The following is a 22510-nucleotide window of genomic DNA, read 5'->3' as shown; positions in this document are numbered from 1 at the left end:
CTGCATGTCTCCCCATATTAAACCTGAAATAGGAAACACAGAACTCGCTCTCTGACCCTACTCCAAAAAGGGTGGAAGGAATGATAAAGTAGGATAGTGAAGTCAAATGCACCCTGATTGGGACAAACTTTCTCTGTCTCTCTCCATCCATTCTAAACCAGCAAATATGAAGGTGTCACGTTTCCCAGTGGCAGAGTGCTGGTATGAAATATGCGCATGTAAATAAAGGAACACTTAGCACCAAATCAGCTTTTACGACTGATTTATGGCATGCTGGTTCTCCCCTCATTTCATCTAAAGGACTGCTTGTTTTATTTTGCAGGTGAAGAAGCAAACTAAGAGGTGCAAAAGCTAGAGGAGGGCAAACATACATTGACTTAGTTCTGCAAAGTATAAATAGTATGTTCTCACAAGAACAAATTATCCCCAAAATAAATGTTATTGTCGTCCAATGTTGACCCCAAGTTGCATTCAACCAAATTAGCTTTTTATAGGGTTTACTTAAGCAATAAGGCACGATGGGGTGTGGTATATGGCCAATATACCACGGCTAAAGGCTGTTCTTATGCACGACACAACGTGGAGTACATGGCCATATACCACAAACCCTGAGGTGCCTTATTGCTATTATAAACGGATTACAAACACAATTTGAACAGCAAAAATAAATGTTTATTCATACCCATGGTATACAGTCTGATATAACACGGTTTTTAGACAATCAGCATTCAGGGCTCAAACCACCCAGTTTATAATCTGGTTTATCATATAGCTTTATCTCTGTTTATAGCCCTGTGAGGACAGTGAATAGGAAAGAGTGACACTGATGGTGGATTACATATCAGCTCATTTGGCCTGGTTCTCACACATACTTACACCCCAACACACACACACAAACACACACTACATACGCCCACACACACATAACATGCGCACACATACATTTGACGCCACACACACACACACCACATAAGCTACTGCTCCACATACAATGCTATTACAGCTCAGTCTATTATCTATCCTGTTTCCTAGTCACTTTACCCCTACCTATGTGTACATACCTACCTCAATTACCTCGTACCCCTGCACATCAACTTGGTACCGGTACTCCCTGTACTGTATATAGCCATGTTAATTTTACTTATTGTTATTCACTGTGTACTTATTCCTCGTACCACTTTCTATTATATTTTTTAACAACTATCTTTAACTCTTAACTCTTAACTGACTTTCCTAGTTAAATAAAGGTTAAATAAAAACATGTAAAAAAAACTGCATTGTTGGAAAATGATCGGTAAGCATTTCACTGTTAGTCTCCATCTCTTGTTTACAAAACATGTGACATAACATTTGATTCTGTATTCAGGACGTCAGTTCTCTCTAGTCTTATCAAACATGAGGGGGCTGATGGGGTATGGTGTTGAGGCAATGCCCCTATAAGTGATGGAGGTAATTGGGTTCGGGCTGAGGGGGTTGATGTGGGAGGCATGGTGTTTGTATTCTAGCCCCTTGGGCCTTTCCTTACCGGGGTCAACACTCACATACAGAGGGCTGGGAATGGAGCTCACCATACCTGGCCCATATTACCCATATTCCCTGTTGTCTTGTTTAGCACCAATGCTATGGTTCATTAGCTGCAGCTATAGAGCTGTCCCGGGTTACAGAAGTGGAAATCTGTGGACGGTGAAGGGAAATGTGGAAGCACTACAGGTGGCAGTTACTTTAGTCATTCCAATGAATACCCTACACAGTGATACAGCTGAGTTGTGGTAGCTGCTTCTCTGTTAATGTGTACAAGAACGTTAACATGCCGTTTTTGTGTGTTTGTGGAGTATACACCAGAACATGCGTTTGAGTTCACATGTCTGTAGTGTGTGATAACTCTTGATTTGGGCTAGGCAACAGCTGTAGAGAGGAGAGTGTATAAATGGATGAAAAGTAGGGGGGAGCGAGAGAGACAGGAACAGTTGGGAAAACAGGGAGACCAAACAAATCATCCTCCATGATCGTAAAAATGCCTGCCATGGATGGCACCAGTGAAACATAGGAAGATGGCTATCAAATCAACACTTGAGTTCAACAGCAGTCTTAGCATGCCCTCTGCTGGACAGTAAGGTGTAATGCTCCACAAACCATGCAATGAAAACCAATATTTCATGGAAATAATAAAAGTGAGGAATGGTTACTCACAGACAATGGATGAATTGAATGTGAATACCTGAAATGAACATTTTCACAAGGGGTTGTTAAAGACCACCATGATGTATTAGCACATTTTTGTCCCTGAATGCCATTTCAACGAACTCTTGAGTGGGGAAAGGCACTGCATCTCAGTGCTTAAGGCTTCACTACAGACACCCTAGTTAGAATCCAGGCTGTATCACAACCGACCGTGATTGGGAGTTCTATAGGGTGGCGCACAATTGGCTCAGTGTTGTCCGGGTTTGGCTGGTGTAGGCCGTCATTGTAAATAAGAATATGTTCTTAACTGACTTGCCTGGTTAAATAAAGGTTAAATAAAAAAATGAAGACATATCTCTCTCTGTAATGTTTTTATGTCTGACTGAACACACTGACACCTACAATATACAAATACATCTGTATTCAGGTTAGTCATTCTGTGGTGATCATTGTGAAACAGATGAACCCAAACTATCCTATCTGTCACTTTTATCTCATCACTCCTCTTTTTATAAGGGCAGGTAAAAGCTGTTGTTTATGACAGCCTTTATCCCTGAGATGTGTAAGAGCCGTGTTAAAAGCTTTGTCTTTTATGACCATCTCTCTTCCCTGGGATGTGGCCTCTTTATTTGAAGCAGCTGAAAGAGAGAGATGTGGGGCGCTGACATTTGGCAGAGAAGGGTGAGAGGTCATGTCTAACACTAATAACAACCAGACTTTGATCATGACATTTATGGATGGACTAAACTCCCCTAAAGCACACCACATAGAGAGAGATAGACAGAGGGGAGAGAAATAGAGAGAACAAGAGAGAGAAAAGAATGACAGTTTGCACCGAATGTGAAAAAAATGGAGACCCACAGAGAGTGGGGTCAAGGGAGTTTGGAAATGAGGGCAGAGGGAGAGTGAGTGTGTCAGATGAAGATATTCAGAGACAGAGGGTGCAAGTAGGGTTAAGACTGGAGTGGAGTTAGGACCAATACATGAGTTTCAAGGTCATAATTTGTGGTTGCTGGTGACTTTTATAGGTTATAGGTCCTCTGAGGCTCTCAGAAGAAAACTCTCATGCCTTTTCATTATTAGAACTCAGCATAAATCAACTCCACATCTCCCATCCTTTTAATTCACATTAAAAGCCCCGTTGTTTCTCCTATGTCTTGCAGCTCATGGCCATGTGCGTTTAGATCTTCACAGCTGTGCCAGGTGAGCTAGGATTTTTCTCACACAAGAACTGTACAAAAGACCTCAGGGATGAACTACTGAGACTAGATAGCTTGCAGGCTCCATTCTGAGTATTTAGCTAAGTGTGAAGTTTAAGAATGTGTAGCTCGAGTTATTCACACTCTCTGTTCATCACAAGAGGGTGCTATTTGATTATTTATTTACAGTGCCTTCAGAAAGTATTCCACATTTTATTGTTACAGCCTGAATTTAAAATGAATTAAATTGAGATTTTGTGTCACTGGCCTACAGACAATACCCAATAATGTCAAAGTGGAATTATGTTTTTCGAAATTATTACAAATTAATTAAATTAAAAGCTAATGTATGCAATGAGTGTTTAACATGATTTTTGAAAGACTAGCTCATCTCTGTTCTCCAAACATACCATTTATGTAAGGTCCCTCAGTCAAGCAGTGAATTTCAAACACAGATTCAACCACAAAGACTAGGGAGGTTTTTGGTAGATGGGTAAAAATAAAAAATAAACAGATAATTGAATATCCGTTTCACCATGAGGCCAATTGCGACTTTAAAATAGCTACAGAGTTTAATGGCTGTGATAAGAGAAAACTGAAGATGGATCAACAACGTAGCTACTCCACAATACTAACCTAAATGACAGAGTGAAAAGAAGGAAGTCTGTACAGAATAAAAATATTGCAAAACAAACATCCTGTTTGCAATACGGCACTAACGCAAAACTGGAAAAAAAAATCTAATAAATGAACTTCATGTCATGAATACAAAGCGTTATGTTTGGACTTAACGTTACCCAGAAAGACTCGCTGCCAACGATGATTCTAACATTAATCAGGGGTGTAATTTAATACATTTGCAAACATTTCTAAAAACATGTTTTCACTTTCTCATTATGGGGTATTGTGTCTAGATGGATGGGAGAGAAAAAATAATACATTTAATAAATGTTGAATTCAGGATGTAACAACAAAATGTGGAATAAGTCAATGGGTATGAATACTTTCTGAAGGCACTGTATCTGCTGAGGACAGGTGAGTCATTTTGATACCTGCATGCTTTGAGGCAACCCTAAGCACAGCGGTGCACCATGGTAGTTATAGTCGTAATGTACTTTCTAACAGTATTATATTAATCCTTGACAGTAACCGAGGAGACTACAATATCTAACACATATTGGCAAGACCTTTTACAGTTGCATGCAGGTAGCAATCAAATTTGTCAGAACAAAATGTAAACACATTGAGAAAGAAGAAACTTTACAGGGAAATCATTGTTGCTACTTCTGGTAGGCTACTTCCCTTTTACGGAACTTCTTTGAAGAGCTTCTTTGAAGAAGGTCGTTCTTCAGGACGTGCGAGCTTTCTGTTTTAGTTCACTTCAGCTGGGGTGTTTCGGAAGGCAAGGACACACATTTGACCAGGAAAGTGCTCAGGACCAAGGGTCAAGAGCACTGTGAGAACGCATCACCTGAAGATGGCAAATGACAAGAGCAACGCGTTCGAATCGCTTTAGGACGCAACATTGGACTCCAATTCAGTCAACGATATTGATGTATATTCTTTAGAAATTATATCAGCAATTAAGAATGCTTTGCATGCATGTTAAATCCATAGCGTATTTTTAATTTTAGTTAAGTATATATTGTTTTTACTTTTTTCTTTAGAGGAACAATATCATGAAGTTTAACGGGTATCTAAAGCTTAGAATTGGTGAGGCGTTGGACCTCAAACCAACTACTTTTTCCCTTCGCCATTCTACAATGTTCAACAAAACAGCTCCCACTTTGGACCCTTACATTGTGATAAAGGTGGACGAGTACAAAATTGGACAGACGCATACAAAGCAGAAAACCAACATGCCAACTTTCAACGAAGAGTTCTGCCTCAATGTCAACGACGGCAAGCATATAGAGTTGGCTGTATTTCACGATGCGCCCATAGGGTATGACGATTTTGTTGCTAACTGCACATTTCAATTTGAGGACCTGATGAAAACTTTGAACACAGAAGAGACTTTTGAAGGATGGGTGAGTAGCTAAGTCCTGGGCAGTTGGCACTGTGAGGATGGATAGGGATGTGGTTGACATGCTTGCCTGACACACTTTTATCCTCTTGGCAATTCGGGATAAAAGCTTAATTAATATAGTCAGACTGTAAGACACATACAGTCATTAAAGGGAGTCGAAATACACTGATCATGCTTTTTTTTTACTCTTTAGTAGTTCCCTTGGAACTTTTGGGGCTTTTGCATATACAGGTATTCCCGTAAATAATTGGTCCAAATGTCACAACATTTCTAAATGGTTTGAAATAAAAATTATTTTCATGCAGTTCCACATGTGTACTTAGAGGAATAAAAGTGAATATATCTACAAATTGGCCCGTAACTCCACTTATACAACAAGATAGGCCTAGTACTACAGCCGTGGCCAAAAGTTTTGAGAATGACACAAATGTTAATTTCCACAAAATGTGCTGCTTTCAGTGTCTTTAGATATTTTTGTCAGATGTTACTATGGATACTGAAGTATAATTACAAGCATTTCATAAGTGTCAAAGGCTTTTATTGACAATTACATGAAGTTGATGCAAAGAGTCAATTATTTGCAGTGTTGACCCTTCTTTTTCAAGACCTCTGCAATCCGCCCTGGCATGCTGTCAATTAACTTCTGGGCCACATCCTGACTAATGGCAGCCCATTCTTGCATAATCAATGCTTGGAGTTTGTCAGAATTTGTGGGTTTTTGTTTGTCCACCCGCCTCTTGAGAATTGACCACAAGTTCTCAATGGGATTAAGGTCTGGGGAGTTTCCTGGCCATGGACCCAAAATATCTATGTTTTGTTCCCTGAGCCACTTAGTTATCACTTTTGCCTTATGGCAAGGTGCTCCATCATGCTGAAAAAGGCATTGTTTGTCACCAAACTGTTCCTGGATGGTTGGGAGAAGTTGCTCTCGGAGGATGTGCTGCTACCATTCTTTATTCATGGCTGTGTTCTTAGGCAAAATTGTGAGTGAGCCCACTCCCTTGACTGAGAAGCAACCCACACATGAATGGTCTCAGGATGCTTTACTGTTGGCATGACACAGGACCGATGGTAGCGCTCACCTTGTCTTATTCGGACAACCTTTTGCCGGATGCCCCAAACAATCAGAAAGGGGATTCATCAGAGAAAATGACTTTACCCCAGTCCTCAGCAGTCCAATCCCTGTACCCTTTGCAGAATATCAGTCTGACCCTGATGTTTTTCCTGGAGAGAAGTGGCTTCTTTGCTACCCTTCTTGACGCCAGGCCATCCTCCAAAAGTCTTCGCCTCACTGTGCATGCAGATGCACTCACACCTGCCTGCTGCCATTCCTGAGCAAGCTCTGTACTGGTGGTGCCCCGATCCTGCAGCTGAAACTTTAGGAGACGGTCCTGGCGCTTGCTGGACTTTCTTGGGCGCCCTGAAGCCTTCTTCACAACAATTGAACCGCTCTCCTTGAAGTTCTTGATGAGCCGATAAATGGTTGATTTAGGTGCAATCCTACTGGCAGCAATATCCTTGCCTTTGAAGCCCTTTTTGTGCAATGCAATGATGATGGCACGTGTTTCCGCACAGGTAACCATGGTTGACAGAGGAAGAACAATGATTCCAAGCACCACCCTCAGTTTGAAGCTTCCAGTCTGTTATTTGAACTCAATCAGCTTGACAGAGTGATCTCCAGCCTTGTCCTCGTCAACACTCACAGCTGGTCCTTTTGGGGAAGGGCTGAAATGCAGTGGACATTTTGGGGGGAGGGGGGGATTCAGTTCATTTGCATGGCAAAGAGGGACTTTGCAATTAATTGCAATTCATCTGATCACTCTTCATAACATTCTGGAGTATATGCAAATTGCCATCATACAAACTGAGGCAGCAGACTGTGAAAATTAATATTTGTGTCATTCTCAAAACTTTTGGCCACGACTGTACACATTGTTTAAGCAGAGTTCATGTAGACATTGGCAAGTCAAATTCAGGGACTTTTCAAGCACTCAATAATTTATATAATTGTACATATAGGGCCTAATACAGAACCTAACCCCCCCCCCCCCCCCCCCCCCCCAAAAAATGCAGAGTGTAAAAATAATAATAGGCCATTACCACTTTAAGAATGCTTTTTTAAAACCTTGCCAATATATTGATACTCAAATTATTATTACATTCTAAAATATGTGAGAATAATGTGGACATTGCCTGACTGTAGCCTATGTGGCTGACGCAGGCCATGGATAGTGGTAGCCTTAACCTCACCATCGCTGTTTTTATAATGAGAAAGTGCCCCAATACCAGTTCCCCAAAAAAACAGTTCCCCTATTTATATGGAATGCCAACTCGAAGCCAACATTAGATGTTGTCATAATAACCACACATGGTTTTACCACAGCGGAGAAGCCCAACACCCTTCAAATGAACCGGTGAGAAACAAATGAAAGTGGCCTCATTTCTCACATATAAACGGTTCAAAAAAAGAATTCACAGATCAATATAAGCGACCAGTAATTACAATAACTTTTCAAGCACCATATTGAGGAAATGTCTGATTTTTCAAGGTAGGCCTATTCCAGTAGCCTACTTGAATTTCTGAGCTCCAAATTCAAGTTAAAGTACAGTAGCTTAGCCTACTTCAAGCTCCTTGCAAATTGCAGGTGTAACATGGAAACCAAAATGTATTTGTCATGTTATTTCATTACCAGATCATGTTGTGAAGAAGCCCACTAGGCTATCTCATTTGTTGTCATTATATCCAGAATAATGAATAGGAATAGCGTTGGGTGCAAGCAGTAGACTTGGTGTACAATCCGAGGCACAAAAACATATGAAGCTGACTGAAAAACATGAACTCATAAGTATAGCCTGATGCTTTTTCTTTTAAATCTAAGAAGACGCTACTGTTAATCAAGCAGACAACAACAAAGGATCAATGTCAGTTGCTAAGGATATTAGATCCAATGTGGTATAAGGCACAAAAGCATATTCTGGACATTCCTCAGAAACACATTTTTTTCCAGCACTTGGGCTGTTGTTTCATCACATGCACCATCACAACAGCTGTTCATCACTTGACTCTCAATTGGAAAATTCCTTCCTGGATCAGATGATGATGTGTGCAAATCTCATGGCTTAACTAATCAGCTGCACACCAAATGTTCATCCAACAAGTATTTTGCATAATTATTGAAGAACCACGTCAATGACAGTATCAGTTTAGGTTTTAAGTATTAAGGTAAGGTGACTCTTTTGGTTAGAAGCATTCGATTTTGAAATGTATAGCCTACATTATTTTCGATTTGTGTGCCTGTAAACTCTTTGCACCCAATAATAGATGTAAATGTAACATAGTTGCACTGCATTTCTAAGATCTGTCTGAAAGGGAGATCCAGGATTCTTAGGGGTTCAAGTTGAATGTCTTATTTAACTGATTAATGCATAATATGATATAACAACTTACATGCCGTTAATGCAAGGACAGAAAAGGTCATGTTTTATGTCACATGATTTTGGACAAGTTCGTCAAGACATCAACCACGATAAAGGGTTAAAAAACCTTGTGAATTTTATTGACCATGGCTATGATCCCCCTTATATCTTAATGTAATTACATGAAAAAGGTTGGCAGATTATTATCAGTGACTTATCAACAGTTATAACAAGTTATTCAGTGTAGGAAATCCTCACTGGTACCCTAGTTTATAGAAAAGCCCCATACACATTCCATAATGTACTGTATGTTGATAAACTGATGCCAGGAGCCATGGAACACAAGATTCTTCTTGTCGACCTGCATCGTTTACACTCATTCTGCCATTCCTTTTCCAGTCCTTTCTGTACAGGGCAAGTGATATCCAAGGCATGCAGATCCCATAGTCTCCATTTCCCATAAGAATCTTCAGCAGCTCGTTATAGGTGGCATCTTGGTGGATACCTCTGTGTATTTAACTTAAGCCTGTCAGAAAGTCAAAGGTGACATCACCAAGAGGTATTTGTATTTATTAGGGATCCCCATCATCTGTTGCCAAGGCAGCAGCTACTCTTCCTGGGGTCCAGACACATTAAGTCACTTACATTACACATAAAACAAAAGATAAAACAGGACAACATATAACGTTATTACACCACCACATATCTACAATACAACATGTATAATACCACCATAGAACAATATTACAATGTACGTTTGTGTGAGTGCGTGTTCTAGCGTGTGTGTGAGTATGTGTGTGTCTGTACTTGTGTGTGTGTCTCTTCAGTCCCCGCTGTTCCATAAGATGTTTTTGTCTGTTTTTACATCTGATTCTACTGCTTGCATGAGTTACCTGATGTGGAATAGAGTTCCATGCAGTCATGGCTGTATGTTGTAAAGTGCACCTCCCATAGTCTGTTCTTGACTTTAGGATTGTGAAGAGACCTCTGGTGGCATGTCTTGTGGGGTATGCATGGCTGTCCAAGCTGTGTGCTAGTAGTTTAAACAGACACCTCGGTGCATTCAGCTTGTCAACGCTTCTTACAAAAACAACTAGTGATGAAGTCAAGAGATTGACATGCATATCGTTGTTAGCTCCCCGTCTACATTTAAGGGTCATTCGTGCTGCCCTGTTCCGAGCCAATTGCACATGACGACACGACTGAACAGTAGTCCAGGTGTGACACAACTAGGGCCTGCCGTGCCTGCTTTGTTGATAGTGTTGTTAAGAAGGCAGAGCAGCGCTTTATTATGGACAGACTTCTCCCCATCTTAGCTACTGTTGTATCAATATGTTTTGACCATGACAATTTACAATTCAGGATTACTTCAAGCAGTTAAGTCACCTTAACTTGCTAAATTTCCACATTATTCATTACAAGATTTTAGTTGAAGTACAGCGTTTCGTGGATGATTTGTCCAAAATACAATGCTTTTAGTTTTTGATATATTTAGGACTAACTTATTCCTTGCCACCCGTTCTGAAACTAATTGCAGCTCTTACGTGTTGCAGTCATTTCAGTCACTGTAGTAGCTGACGTGTATAGTGTTGAGTCATCTGCATACATAGACACTGTCTCAAAGCCAGTGGCATGTGGTTAGTAAATATTGAAAAAAGTAAGGGGCCTAGGCAGCTGCCCTGGGGAAATCCTGATTCTAAATGGATTATGTTGGCGAGGTTTCCATTAAAGAACACCCTCTGTGTTCTGTTAGACGGGTAACTCTTTATCCACAATATAGCAGGGGGTGTAAAGCCATAACACATACGTTTTTCCAGCAGCAGACGATGATCGATAATGTCAAAAGCTGCACTGAAGTCTAACAAACAGTCCCCACAATATTTTTATAATCAATTTCTTTCAGCCATTCATCAGTCATTTGTGTAAGTTCTGTACTTGTTGAATGTCCTTCCCTATAAGCATGCTGAAAGTCTGTTGTAAATTTGTTTACTGTAAAATACCATTGTATCTGGTCAAACACAATTTTTTTCCAAAAACTTTACTAAGGGTTGGAAACAGGCTGATTGGTCGGCTGTTAGAGCCAGTAAAGGGGGCTTTACTATTCTAAGGTAGCAGAATGACCTTTGCTTCCCTCCAGGCCTGAGGGCACACACTTTCTAGTAGGCCTTAAATTAAAGATATGGCAAATAGGAGTTGCAATATTGTCCGCTATTATCCTCGGTAATTTTGCATCCAAGTTGTCAGACCCCGGTGGCTTGTCATTGTTGATAGATAACAATAATAACCACACATGCCTCTGTCGTGCTAACTATGCCTCCCGGTAGCAGTATGTGAAGTATTGCATTGTAAAGTATGCTGGAAACCACAACTAATCTAATTCCTGTGACTTGCATGTACAAACAAGCTGAAGTGTGATAATACCCTATCTTAGGGCATGTCATATACAGATGTTCATGTGATGGTATCAAGAGCTGGTATTACTCTCCACGTTTGTCTTTGGTTGATGTGTGTTGCTTTCGAGGTTACACCCTCTGTACACCATAGTAGGCTACTACTGGTTTGGAATTTGTCTGTCACTGGAGAGAGAATTTCCCTCTGCAACAGTTTCGCTCATCTGGTTTACTTTCAGGTCCTAGAGGAGTAAACAAAAATGTGATTGGTGTGTAACCTGAACTTGTACATGCCTGGGACAGGTCGATCTGGTAACGTATGTGCGCCTTGAGACTCAACGCCCTCCAGTGGCTATCTGGCCTTCTTATTATCTCGCATGGTCATGCAATACAGTGGTCTGCCATACTCAAAAACTCATCTGTGTCATGGTGCCCAAAAGCTGTTAACAGACAGCTCACTCCTCTTGAAAAGTAGAATCTGAGCTAGATTTTTTTTGTAAAGCTTCCACCAGGAACCAACCAATGAAGGCCAGAGTCAAGTACAGTGGGTGTGTCTGTGAGGTTTGGCAGAAATGTGTGCATAGCCTGGCTTCACTCTTTTACGAGATGCAGCCTTGAAAATACTCATCTGATAGATCTGAACTGTGAGACCAGGGTGACGTGTTCACTGCCGATATAGCGACGTGACCCGCGGTGTTTGTCATTATACCCTGATGAAGACAGCTTGGCTGTCGAAATGTTGGTTAGTAAATGATTGCATCTGAGCTCCTAGAGCGTGCAGCTCTCCTTTTCTTTTTCAAGTATTCCACTCTGCTAGCCAAAACCTAAACAGGTGTGCGTTTCTTCCAGCTCAAGATCTGAACTGAGACTTGTTTTGCTTCGTTAACTCTCAGATGAAGTGCTTGGGGCCCTATACCTATGACGTGTAGAGTAGGGCACAGGCCTCCACACGCCCACACCACTGTTGTTGAAGGTTTCCCACCGTCTGCTTTACGCTCAAAGGCTCCCAAGTCTTTTCCATCTCATCTCCCTTGTTTTATAGCTTCTCTTGGTTCAGAGCCAAGGACAGCACTTTCTCATCGGTGTTCCTCTCTAATCAGTACAATGTTGCATATTAAACACAATACTTCAGTGTCTTTGATCTAAGGGCTCACACACACACACACACACACACATACACATGGGTGGATAGGTTTCTTTATCTAAACAAGTAGCAGTATGAGGCTTTAACCTCAAGAGAGCAGCTCAAAATAGAAGCATGCAGTCATATCTGTTGTCTCATGGGCCTGCGGCTCAGCCTTACAGTACGTGCCATCCACCCACTCCTCTCACACCCCACTCACAGCCTTAACACTGGAGGGAAGATTCCACTAAGACCCACAATTTTACACCTGTGATGACTTCATTAGTGTTCTGTGTTGAACCATCCTTCAGGTTCATCTTGACAGTCTTGTCTCTGCTTTTAAGCAGAAGTGGATGGAATAGACTCAGTTTAACTGTAAATGTTTGTCAGGAACTATCGCTCCTCCCCCGGAAAAAAAAGGACTTCCCCTTACTGCCGTGTGGTACTCAGTCAGACAAAGTTCCTGCTTTTTAAATTTAGTATGGTCGTGTCAGCATCAAAGCCTGATTTAGTCTGAACTCTTCTGTCTTCATCTGACTCTGGAGTTCTGTTTGCCTCGGTTGATTCCCTGAAGACACAGGTCCAGCGTTCTCAGAGAAAGAGAACAGGACAGTAATGGGTGACAGTAGGCTAATAGTTTATGAGGACAAAGGAAACATGCGTGGAGGGTGATGCCATGTTAAGGAGAGAGGTGGAATTATCATGATCTTACATCTGATGGTGTACTTAGTCTGGGATTTTACATGTCCTTATGTTTGAGCCTCAGCAGTAGAATGTGTTATGTTAGAGATATGCCCTCCTCATAGCAACTGACCAAGAATATTGAATGGAGAGACAGGCTGGTAGAGATGACTGAATCAGGATGGAGATGATCTTGCAGTATCAGCCCAGTCATGTCACTTTTGTCGTGGGTTGTCAAGATTTTCCATTGGGGGGGGGGGTCTGTCTGACTAGAACAGTGTCTGTAGTTTGCTGTAAGTAACCCCAGTTTCAATGAAGTGGTTAGTGCATGGCCTCTGCAGCAGTGGAGCTCTTTTCAGGTTTCTGACTGTCTTATGTCTATTGTCTGTCTCTGGCCGTATGTCTTCTTTATGCTGATGCCTATGTCTGTGTGAGATAGATGTTATTTTGAGTGAAGCAGGGTGTCATTTACTGAAGCTAGCTAAACAAGCTGGACCGGCTCTCTAGTCTCTCTTCCACATTGCTCACATTCTCCCCACATTACATACACACTCAACCATTCACAACACACGCACCTACACGCTACATACCGGTATGTTACACAAGGATCTAACATCATGTCTACACACATTTACATACCTATAACACACTCCCCCTACACCTTGCATAGGGGAGAGTGGGGTAAATTGAGCCATGTTTTACATTGAGTCACTCCGTCAAGGGAAATATAATATTCTTTCTGACAAAGATATTTACACATACTGTATTTCAGGATGTTGTGTATCCCTGGAAATAATCACAATTCATGTAAACAGTACAGTTTTGACAACAAGCTTGTCCAAAAAGAGAGGTATCTTGGCACAACGTATGGGGTAAGTTGAGCGCCGGACAGGGTAAGTTAATGTAACAGTATAACTTTAGACTGTCCCCTCGCCCATACCCGGGCGCGAACCAGGGACCCTCTGCACACATCAACAACAGTCACCCTCGAAGCATCGTTACCCATCGCTCCACAAAAGCCGCGGCCCTTACAGAGCAAGGGGAACTACTACTTCAAGGTCTCAGAGTAAGTGACGTCACCGATTGAAACACTATTTTCGCGCGCACCGCTAACTAAGCTAGCCGTTTCACATCCGTTACATTAAGTCACCTACAAATTCCTCTACTGAAGAAATAGTTCCACTACCTTTTTAAAACCATGTCTATCTTTATTTCCCAAACACAATTTAACACAGTCACTAGACTTATTAACACCTACTGTAACAAACACTTTGTACTTTTTTTGTACACTTTTATTGTTACCTCATATCCCAGCGATAATGCCTTGCATTACGCCTGGGAAACAAAAACAAATCTATTGGCTCAACTTACCCCAAGGCAAACATTTAACCCACACAACTTCAAGGATGCACTTTCATGCTAGGTTTAGGACCTCATTTTGAAGCTTTGAGACCCAGACTGATGTATAACACAATCTTAAAATGATCTACTTTGATTTAGATACCATTATCATGAAACCTCTAACACAATAAATTAATTTGACTTGGTGAAAAGCTGTTTTTTTGGATCTAACTCACTTTTCCCATGTTTTTTTTCCTCCGTGAAATGATGGTCTCTTCCTAAATATTTGTGTATGGTTTCCTAGAAAAAAGAGTGTCTCAACTTACCCCTTTGGCTCAACTTACCCCTATCTCCCCTACAATAAATATAGGTTATATTGCATTACATATGTTGGTTTGGGAGTTACCTGGTTGGTTGGGAGTCACATGGTTAGCTTTTACTCATTGAGTAGTCTCGTCTAATGTCTAGTCTCCTGTGTTTGTGTGCAGGTGGACCTGGAGCCAGAGGGCAAGGTGTTCATCCTCATAACACTCAATGGCTCCTTCATTGATGGTAAGGATTTTTCATTGTGTATATCACACCAACCATCTATCTATTTCATCCATAGATAGTATTGCCATCTCCCTCCCTCTCTGTTCGTATCTTTTTATTTCTCTTACACTAAGATGGCACACATTCTTTCAAGTCCTTAAATATTCAGTAACACTTTGTTCTGTTCGACATAATGTACAGTAAGTCCCTCCTCCCTCTAAAGTTAATTGTCTGTCTGCTTTAACACAGCCCCTGATGCAGCTGATTACTTACAGGCTGTCAGACACAGATATTCAGCATCACAGAAACCTGTTTGTGTGTGCGTTCATGCATGTGTGTCGTGACTGACTTACTGTAAGTCATACTGCAGGTGCTTTGACTGATGGGAATCTTATCGACTTCTTTGTTTCCTTTCCGATAGAACATTGTTGCTTTAATCATTCATATTTTATCCTCTGTTCTCTGTCTGACAGACATACTCCCCTCCGGGTCGTTCCATTTAATTTCAGCAAGACATCTCAGATTTTTCCGAAAACGTTTCTGTAGTTAGAAACAGAAAAGATTAGCATTCCTACAATGTTATTTTGTTGAAATATAATTTGACCGCTGATAATTTTTTGTTGTTGCCATTTGTAGGATTCATATAATATTCAATAAATATAGTACCTAATATCCGATTTGGACCAAACGTTTTTTTCTGACAGTGAGTAAGACACGAGTAATCTAAATAAATTGTCAAAAACCACCCACGCACCCCCCCATCCCACGGCCATCCCAACCCAACAATGAGTATACAGTATCAGTTCTCTGTGCTTGACAAGTAGTATTGGGCTGCTGCTCGGAGTATTGTTTCTTCATCTTATCTTATGCATTCTCCGTGAAATTGTTGATGTTTTTTTTTCTGCTCAGTGAAATTGGTTATTGAAGTTGTTAGCTTTAAGTCCCATCCTACATCCTGATATTACCAGGTTTTGACCACTGTGCTGTTCCTACTATTAGGTGATTTGTTTTAAAGGGGATTTTTTTGAATGACTTCATCATCTCTGTACCCTACATAAACAATTTTCTGTAAGGTCCCTCAATCGAGCAGTGAATTTCAAACACAGATTAAAATACTAGGGAGGTTTTCCAATGCCTCGCAAAGAAGTGCACATATTGGTAGATAGGTACAAAAAAAAAAGCAGACATTGAATATCCCTTTAAGCATGGTGAAGTTATTAATTACACTTTGGATGGTGTATCAATACACCCAGTCACCACAAAGATAACTCAGTTCCCAGAGAGGAAGGAAACCGCTCAGGGATTTCACCATGAGGCCAATGGTGCCTTTAAAATAGTTACAGAGTTTAATAAATGTGATAGGAGAAAACTATGGGTATACTTGTAATCGTTAAGGACTGAAGAGTTTTTCAGGATAAAAAAATAAATGTAATGGAGTCAAGTACAGGCAAAATCCTAGAGGAAAACCTGGTTCAGTGTACTTTCCACCAGGCACTGGGAGATGAATTCACCTTTCAGCAGGACAATAACCGAAATCACAAGGCCAAATCTAAACTGCTTACCAAGAAGACAGTGAATGGTTGTGAGTGGCTGAGTTACAGTTTTGACTTAAATCTGCTTGAAAATCGATGACAAGACCTGAAAATGATCTAGCAAAGATCAACAACCAATTTGATAGAGCTTGAAGAATTTTGAAAAGAATAATGGGTAAATGTTGCACAATCCAGATGTGGAAAGCTCTTAGAGACTTACAGTACCCAGAAAGACTCACAGCTGTAATCACTGCCAAAGGTGATTCAAACGTATTGATTTAGGGGGTGGAATACTTATCTAATCAAGATATATTACTGTCTTATTTATTTATTAAAATAATAAAAAATCTTCCACTTTTTCAGAGTTTTGTGTAGATTTTTGACAATTAAAAAAAAATTAAATGCATTTAATCCCACTTTGTAACACAACAAAAGGTGGAAAAAGCCCAAAGTTAGCATTTGAAACAGTGGCCAACAAAACCAAAGCATGGGTTGCTGTCATACCTTGTCAATAGACTGCTTATTGGCAGGGGTTGGATTCAGGGAACCGAAAATCAGATTTCTTTTTTTTTTTGGAGGAACAGAATGAAAACTAAGAACGAAAGTGATCTATACTGTTTCGGAACAGGGCCGTTATATTAAAAGCATGGGAACCGGTTAATAACGTCCTTTTTTTCCCTAGTCCCACAAGAAAATGCAACAAAGCGCCTATGCAAAGCCTGCCAGCTGAAAATCTTGCCAGAGTGTGAGTGTGTAGGCAACCTGTTCCCTGCCCTCCCTCCCAAGCATGCATAGTCTACTGTAGCTACTGACGTTACAGGCGAGATTCAGAAATTAGGGAGAGAGATTTTTAATTTGAGAACAATGGATTTACTTTATCATTGCTAGTTAAGTATAATATAACATTTCACATTGGATTTATTAAGTACAAAAAAGTAAAACTTGTTTTTATTTTAATTCTGGTGCCGCTCTGTACACACAAGCTTGTTAGCTAGCTCTGGTCTAGCTCTCAAACTCTAAGCAACATTATGTGTAATTTAATAGAACTGAATCATTATCAAGGGCTAGCTCTGGTCCAGCTTTAGTTAAGCCAACTTTCTGAAGTTCAAAGACGTTCCTTCACAGAAGCCGTTCCTCTGTAGATATAATTCTGTGGGCCTAAATCAGATAATACATGTCATAGCAACAAGATGCCCAGCGCCCTCCTCACCACAAAATTTCAATCGCATGTTGCACCCTACACTACACTTGTCTGTCCAATGCATATACAGTTGAAGTCGGAAGTGTACATACACCTTAGCCAAATACATTTAAACTCAGTTTTTCACAATTCCTGACATTTAATCCTAGTAAAAATTCCCTGTCTTAGGTCAGTTAGGATCACCACTTTATTTTAAGAATGTGAAATGTCAGAATAATAGGAGAGAATTATTTATTTCAGCTTTTATTTCTTTCATCACATTCCCAGTGGGTCAGAAGTTTACATACACTCAATTAGTATTTGGTAGCATTGCCTTTAAATTGTTTAACTTGGGTCAAACGTTTCGGGTAGCCTTCCACAAGCTTCCCACAATAAGTTGGGTGAATTTTGTCCCATTCCTCCTGACAGAGCTGGTATAACTGAGTCAGGTTTGTAAGGCCTCCTTGATCACACACTCTTTTTCAGTTCTGCCCACAATTTTTTTATAGGATTGAGGTCAGGGCTTTGTGATGGCCACTCCAATACATTGACTTTGTTGTCCTTAAGCCATTTTGCCACAACTTTGGAAGTATGCTTGGGGTCATTGTCCATTTGGGAGACCCATTTGCGACCAAGCTTTAACTTTCTGACTGATGTCTTGAGATGCTGCTTCAATATATCCACATAATTTTCCTGCCTCATGATGCCATCTACTTTGTGAAGTGCACCAGTCCCTCCTGCAGCAAAGCACCCCCACAACACGATGCTGCCACCCCCGTGTTTCACGGTTGGGATGGTGTTCTTCTCGGCTTGCAAGCCTCCCCCTTTTCCCTCCAAACATAACGATGGTCATTATGGCCAAAGTTCAATTTTTGTTTCATCAGACCAGAGGACATTTCTCCAAAAAGTACAATCTTTGTCTCCATGTGCAGTTGCAAACTGTAGTCTAGCTTTGTTTATGGCGGTTTTGGAGCCGTGGCTTCTTCCTTGCTGAGCGGCCTTTCAGGTTATATTGATATAGGACTCGTTTTACTGTGGATATTGATACTTTTGTAACCTGTTTCCTCCAGCATCTTCACAAGGTTCTTTGCTGTTGTTCTGGGATTGATTTGCACTTTTCACACAAAAATAGGTTCATTTCTAGGAGACAGAACGCGTCTCCTTCCTGAGCGGTATGACGGCTGCGTACTCCCATGGTGTTTATACATGCATACTATTGTTTGTACAGATGAACATGGTACCTTCAGGCGTTTGGAAGTTGCTTTTATTTTGATTTTGCCATGATGTCAAGCATAGAGGCACTGGGTTTGAAGGTAGGCCTTGAAATACATCCACAGGTACACCTCCAATTGACTCAAATGAGCCTATCAGAAGCTTCTAAAGCCATGGCATAATTTTCTGGATTTTTCCAAGCTGTTTAATGGCACAGTCAACTTAGTGTATGTAAACGTCTGACCCACTGGTATTATGATACAGTAAATTATAAGTGAAATAATCTGTCTGTAAGCAATTGTTGGAAAAATAACTTGTGTCATGCACAAAGTAGATGTCCTAACCGACTTGCCAGTACTACAGTTGGTTAACAAGAAATTTGTGGAGTGGACTCCAACCTAAGTGTATGTAAACTTCCGACTTCAACTGTACATAGTTTGCCCGCTCCATAGCAAGCTTCTCTATCCATTGAAGCAATTTAATGTTGAGCGAAATGCAAAACGAAACAGAAAGGAACTATCTAAATTGTTCCTTTTTTTGTGGTTTGAACTGGTTCAGTACTTTATTTTGCTGGTCGGAACAGTGGAACGGAACGAAAAAAAGGATGTTTCTGTTCAGAACGAAACAATTGGAAAATCATTTAAATTTCTACCTCTGTCTGCTTACAGAGGTAGAAGGAACACCACCATCTAGTGGTCAGAACCTGGTAATATCAGGATGTAGGATGGGATATAAAGCTAACGACTTCAATTACTAATTTCTCTGAACAAGGGGAAAGAAAATTCACCAAATTCACTGAGAATATATTACATAGGATGAAGAAACAATACTCTGAGCCGCAGCTCCATACTACATAGAAAATTGATGCTGTATACTGGTTGTTGGAATGGCATTGGTGAGGGGTGGGGAGATGGGGTGGGGAGATGGCCTTTGACCATTGTTTTGGATTCCTCAGGTCCTTCTCCTTGTTAGGGAAAAAATGTTTGGTCCAAATCGGGTGTTAGGTACTTTATTTATAGAATATTATATGAATCCTATCAATTAAAATTGACAATTTGGATGCAATTAATGAGCTTAATTTCTCAAAGATAAAATTATATTTCAACAAAATAATGTTGCAGGAATGCTAATCGTATCTGTTTCTAACAACATAATTGATTTCAGAACAATCTGAAGTGGTGGGTGTCAGTCTTCGTTCTTGTGCTTTTTGAGTAGAAACAACCCCTCTAGCAGTTTGTACAGTACTCTGTTATAGTTAATTCACCACTGAAAATCATCAAGACCTTATCTAAACTGCATCTGACCGATACACTGTATAAATCATAACTGCACTGAGCTCTGCACATTTCTCTCACTTTATCATCATATAACTCATAAACATCTGTTTTAAAGATCCCTGATACGTGTACGGTTGGGATAGGTCGTGAATGCTTTAGAGAAGGTCCAGCCATTGAATTACTGTGGTGTTTAGCAAACTCTCACCCTCAAGTTCCCTTTTTATCTGCTGTCACTTCTGACTGGTTTTCAAACTTGTCAAAATTCTACTCTGCTCCAATAAGCATGTAGAATGTGTATGTTTTCCCAGTGAACAAACATAGTGTGTTTGTGTTTAGCTGCTGTGTGTTTGTGTTTAGCTGCTGTGTGTGTTTGTGTTTAGCTGCTGTGTTTGTTTGTTTGTGACAGCCCAGCTTTGCTGTATGTTCCGTCTCATACCCTAACTCTTCTGTGTTGTTCTATTCTGCTGTGTTTTTAGCGTTGCCACAACACTGTTATGGGGGTTATTGTGATGTGGAAGGAAATGCAGGGGTTAAGGTTCAGCACTGTAGGAGGGCTGCTTTTGACCATGAGTAGTGTTGGCAAACTGGGACTTCATACAGGAACTACCAAGACCTGCCCATAACTCACTGATCTGTATTATCCCTTTGGAAACTCCCCTCGCATTACGTCTGCTCAGCTTTAATGATGGTCCACGATAGTGGCTGACTGGATAGTGTCACTTAGGGGTGCACCAAGTGACATCTTGTCTTATATCCTAGTTCAATAAAGAGAAATAACTTGTTTTTGTTTGCTGTGGCGAGCAAATCAACCAAAAGCAGTCAACATCTGACAGTTGAATGCCGTACTCGCTGTAATACACCACCATCTCTCTCTCTCTAAGGTGTTGGGACTCCACATCATGCACGTTTTTGTTGTATACTTGTGGTTTCAGCACCTCACAAATAAATTGTCAGTTTAAAAAATGTCAGTTTAAAAACACGTACCATCCGTGATATGCTTGTTGTGTACTCATTTTAACATGTCTGTCTGACCTCCATCCCATTGTGTTCTCAGATGACGCCACGGGGAAGGCCAAGGTGTTCAAGCAGTTCAACAGGAAGAGGCAAGGGGCCGTGAAACGCAAGATCCATCAGGTCAACGGACACAAGTTCATGTCCACCTTCCTACGGCAGCCCACCTTCTGCTTCCACTGCAAAGAGTTCATCTGGTAAGGGCACACACACACACACACACACACACACACACACACACACACACACACACACACACACACACACTCCACTGCCCTTACCTCAGAGAGTTCATCTAACGTGGTACACCAACTGTGACTGTATTGTCAATTGTGTAAAATAGTAACAGCCCATTACAATCTATTTATTATGTAAACATTATGCCTTGCATGATTTCTGATTGTCAGGTCTTTGGTTACAGGGGTGTGTTTGGGAAGCAGGGCTACCAATGCCAAGGTAATTGACACTGTTTTCTTTGTTGGGTCTTTCTTTCTGCTTTCTGTCTCTCTTTTCTCCTTCACACCATTATGTGACCCCCGCCCACTCAGACAGGAAGTAAGTGCTACTCCACAGAGAGTGAGCTCTCACACCTCTTTTATTATAGAGTTGCTGAACCCAACCTCCATCTCAACTTACGGTGCCTGGCCTCCATCTCACAAACACTCTGTTTAAAGTTCACTTTCATGAAAATAATTTGGCATCGTGCTCTTTCTCTCAAACAATCGATTAGAATCACCAACGTTTCAGCAGGAAGATGCCTTTGTCAGAGTTTCTTTCTTTAAATGAAAGGATCAGCGACAGACATGGTTTGATTGTTTGCTGTTTAGTTTCCATGTTTTCATTCTGTCTGTCTGTTTCCCAGTATGCACGTGTGTGGTTCACAAGCGATGTCATCAGTTGGTTGTCACGGTGTGTCCACGTATGAAGAAGCCTGTCAAGGAGCCGGTGAGACAACATACAGAGACCAGCCATTTTACCTTCATCACCATATCCCTATTCCACTACATTAATGCTGTAACAGCTCTGTCATGTCATCACTATGACACCCACACCTGCATGCATTCTCCAAAAAACCAACCCCCTCATCAATGGAATGTGTTCAGACAATGCAAAGACAAAATGTTGTCTTTTTACCTGAAATACACTGTGAAAAATGTCAGGGGATTCCAGAGTCAAAATAGGCTGATCTACAGGTGCATTGTGTTACAGCTGATAGACCTTAGACGTATGATGAACATACATGTATTCAGCAGCTGTGTGTTGATCAGGGACCCTGCCCAGGATGCTGTTTGTGTTGAGCTGTTCAGTGAGGCAGAAAGGTGTGGGCCAACAACATCAAGCTACTGAATATTATCACACATATTCTACAAGTACACCAAAGACATTTTAGGGAACTTGTCTCAAAC

At 40.8% G+C, this 22510-nt stretch overlaps 1 protein-coding gene across 1 annotated transcript in view; it reads left to right on the top strand.

The window, feature by feature from the left end:
* Positions 1–4692: 4692 nt before the first annotated feature.
* Positions 4693–22510, top strand: part of LOC139375167 (protein kinase C eta type-like) — a 33708-nt gene continuing 15890 nt past the window's right edge. The window contains exons 1-5 of the mRNA XM_071116716.1: positions 4693–5410; positions 14850–14913; positions 21148–21301; positions 21526–21560; positions 21967–22049. Coding sequence (XP_070972817.1) covers positions 5060–5410; positions 14850–14913; positions 21148–21301; positions 21526–21560; positions 21967–22049 — 687 coding nt within the window. The 5' untranslated portion in view covers positions 4693–5059. The remainder of the gene's footprint in view (positions 5411–14849; positions 14914–21147; positions 21302–21525; positions 21561–21966; positions 22050–22510) is intronic.

This window comes from Oncorhynchus clarkii, chromosome 19, assembly GCF_045791955.1.
Source record: "Oncorhynchus clarkii lewisi isolate Uvic-CL-2024 chromosome 19, UVic_Ocla_1.0, whole genome shotgun sequence".
NCBI lineage: Eukaryota > Metazoa > Chordata > Actinopteri > Salmoniformes > Salmonidae > Oncorhynchus > Oncorhynchus clarkii.
The sequence above is the reverse complement of the archived record's forward strand: the minus strand, read 5'-3'. Positions and strand labels throughout refer to the sequence as shown.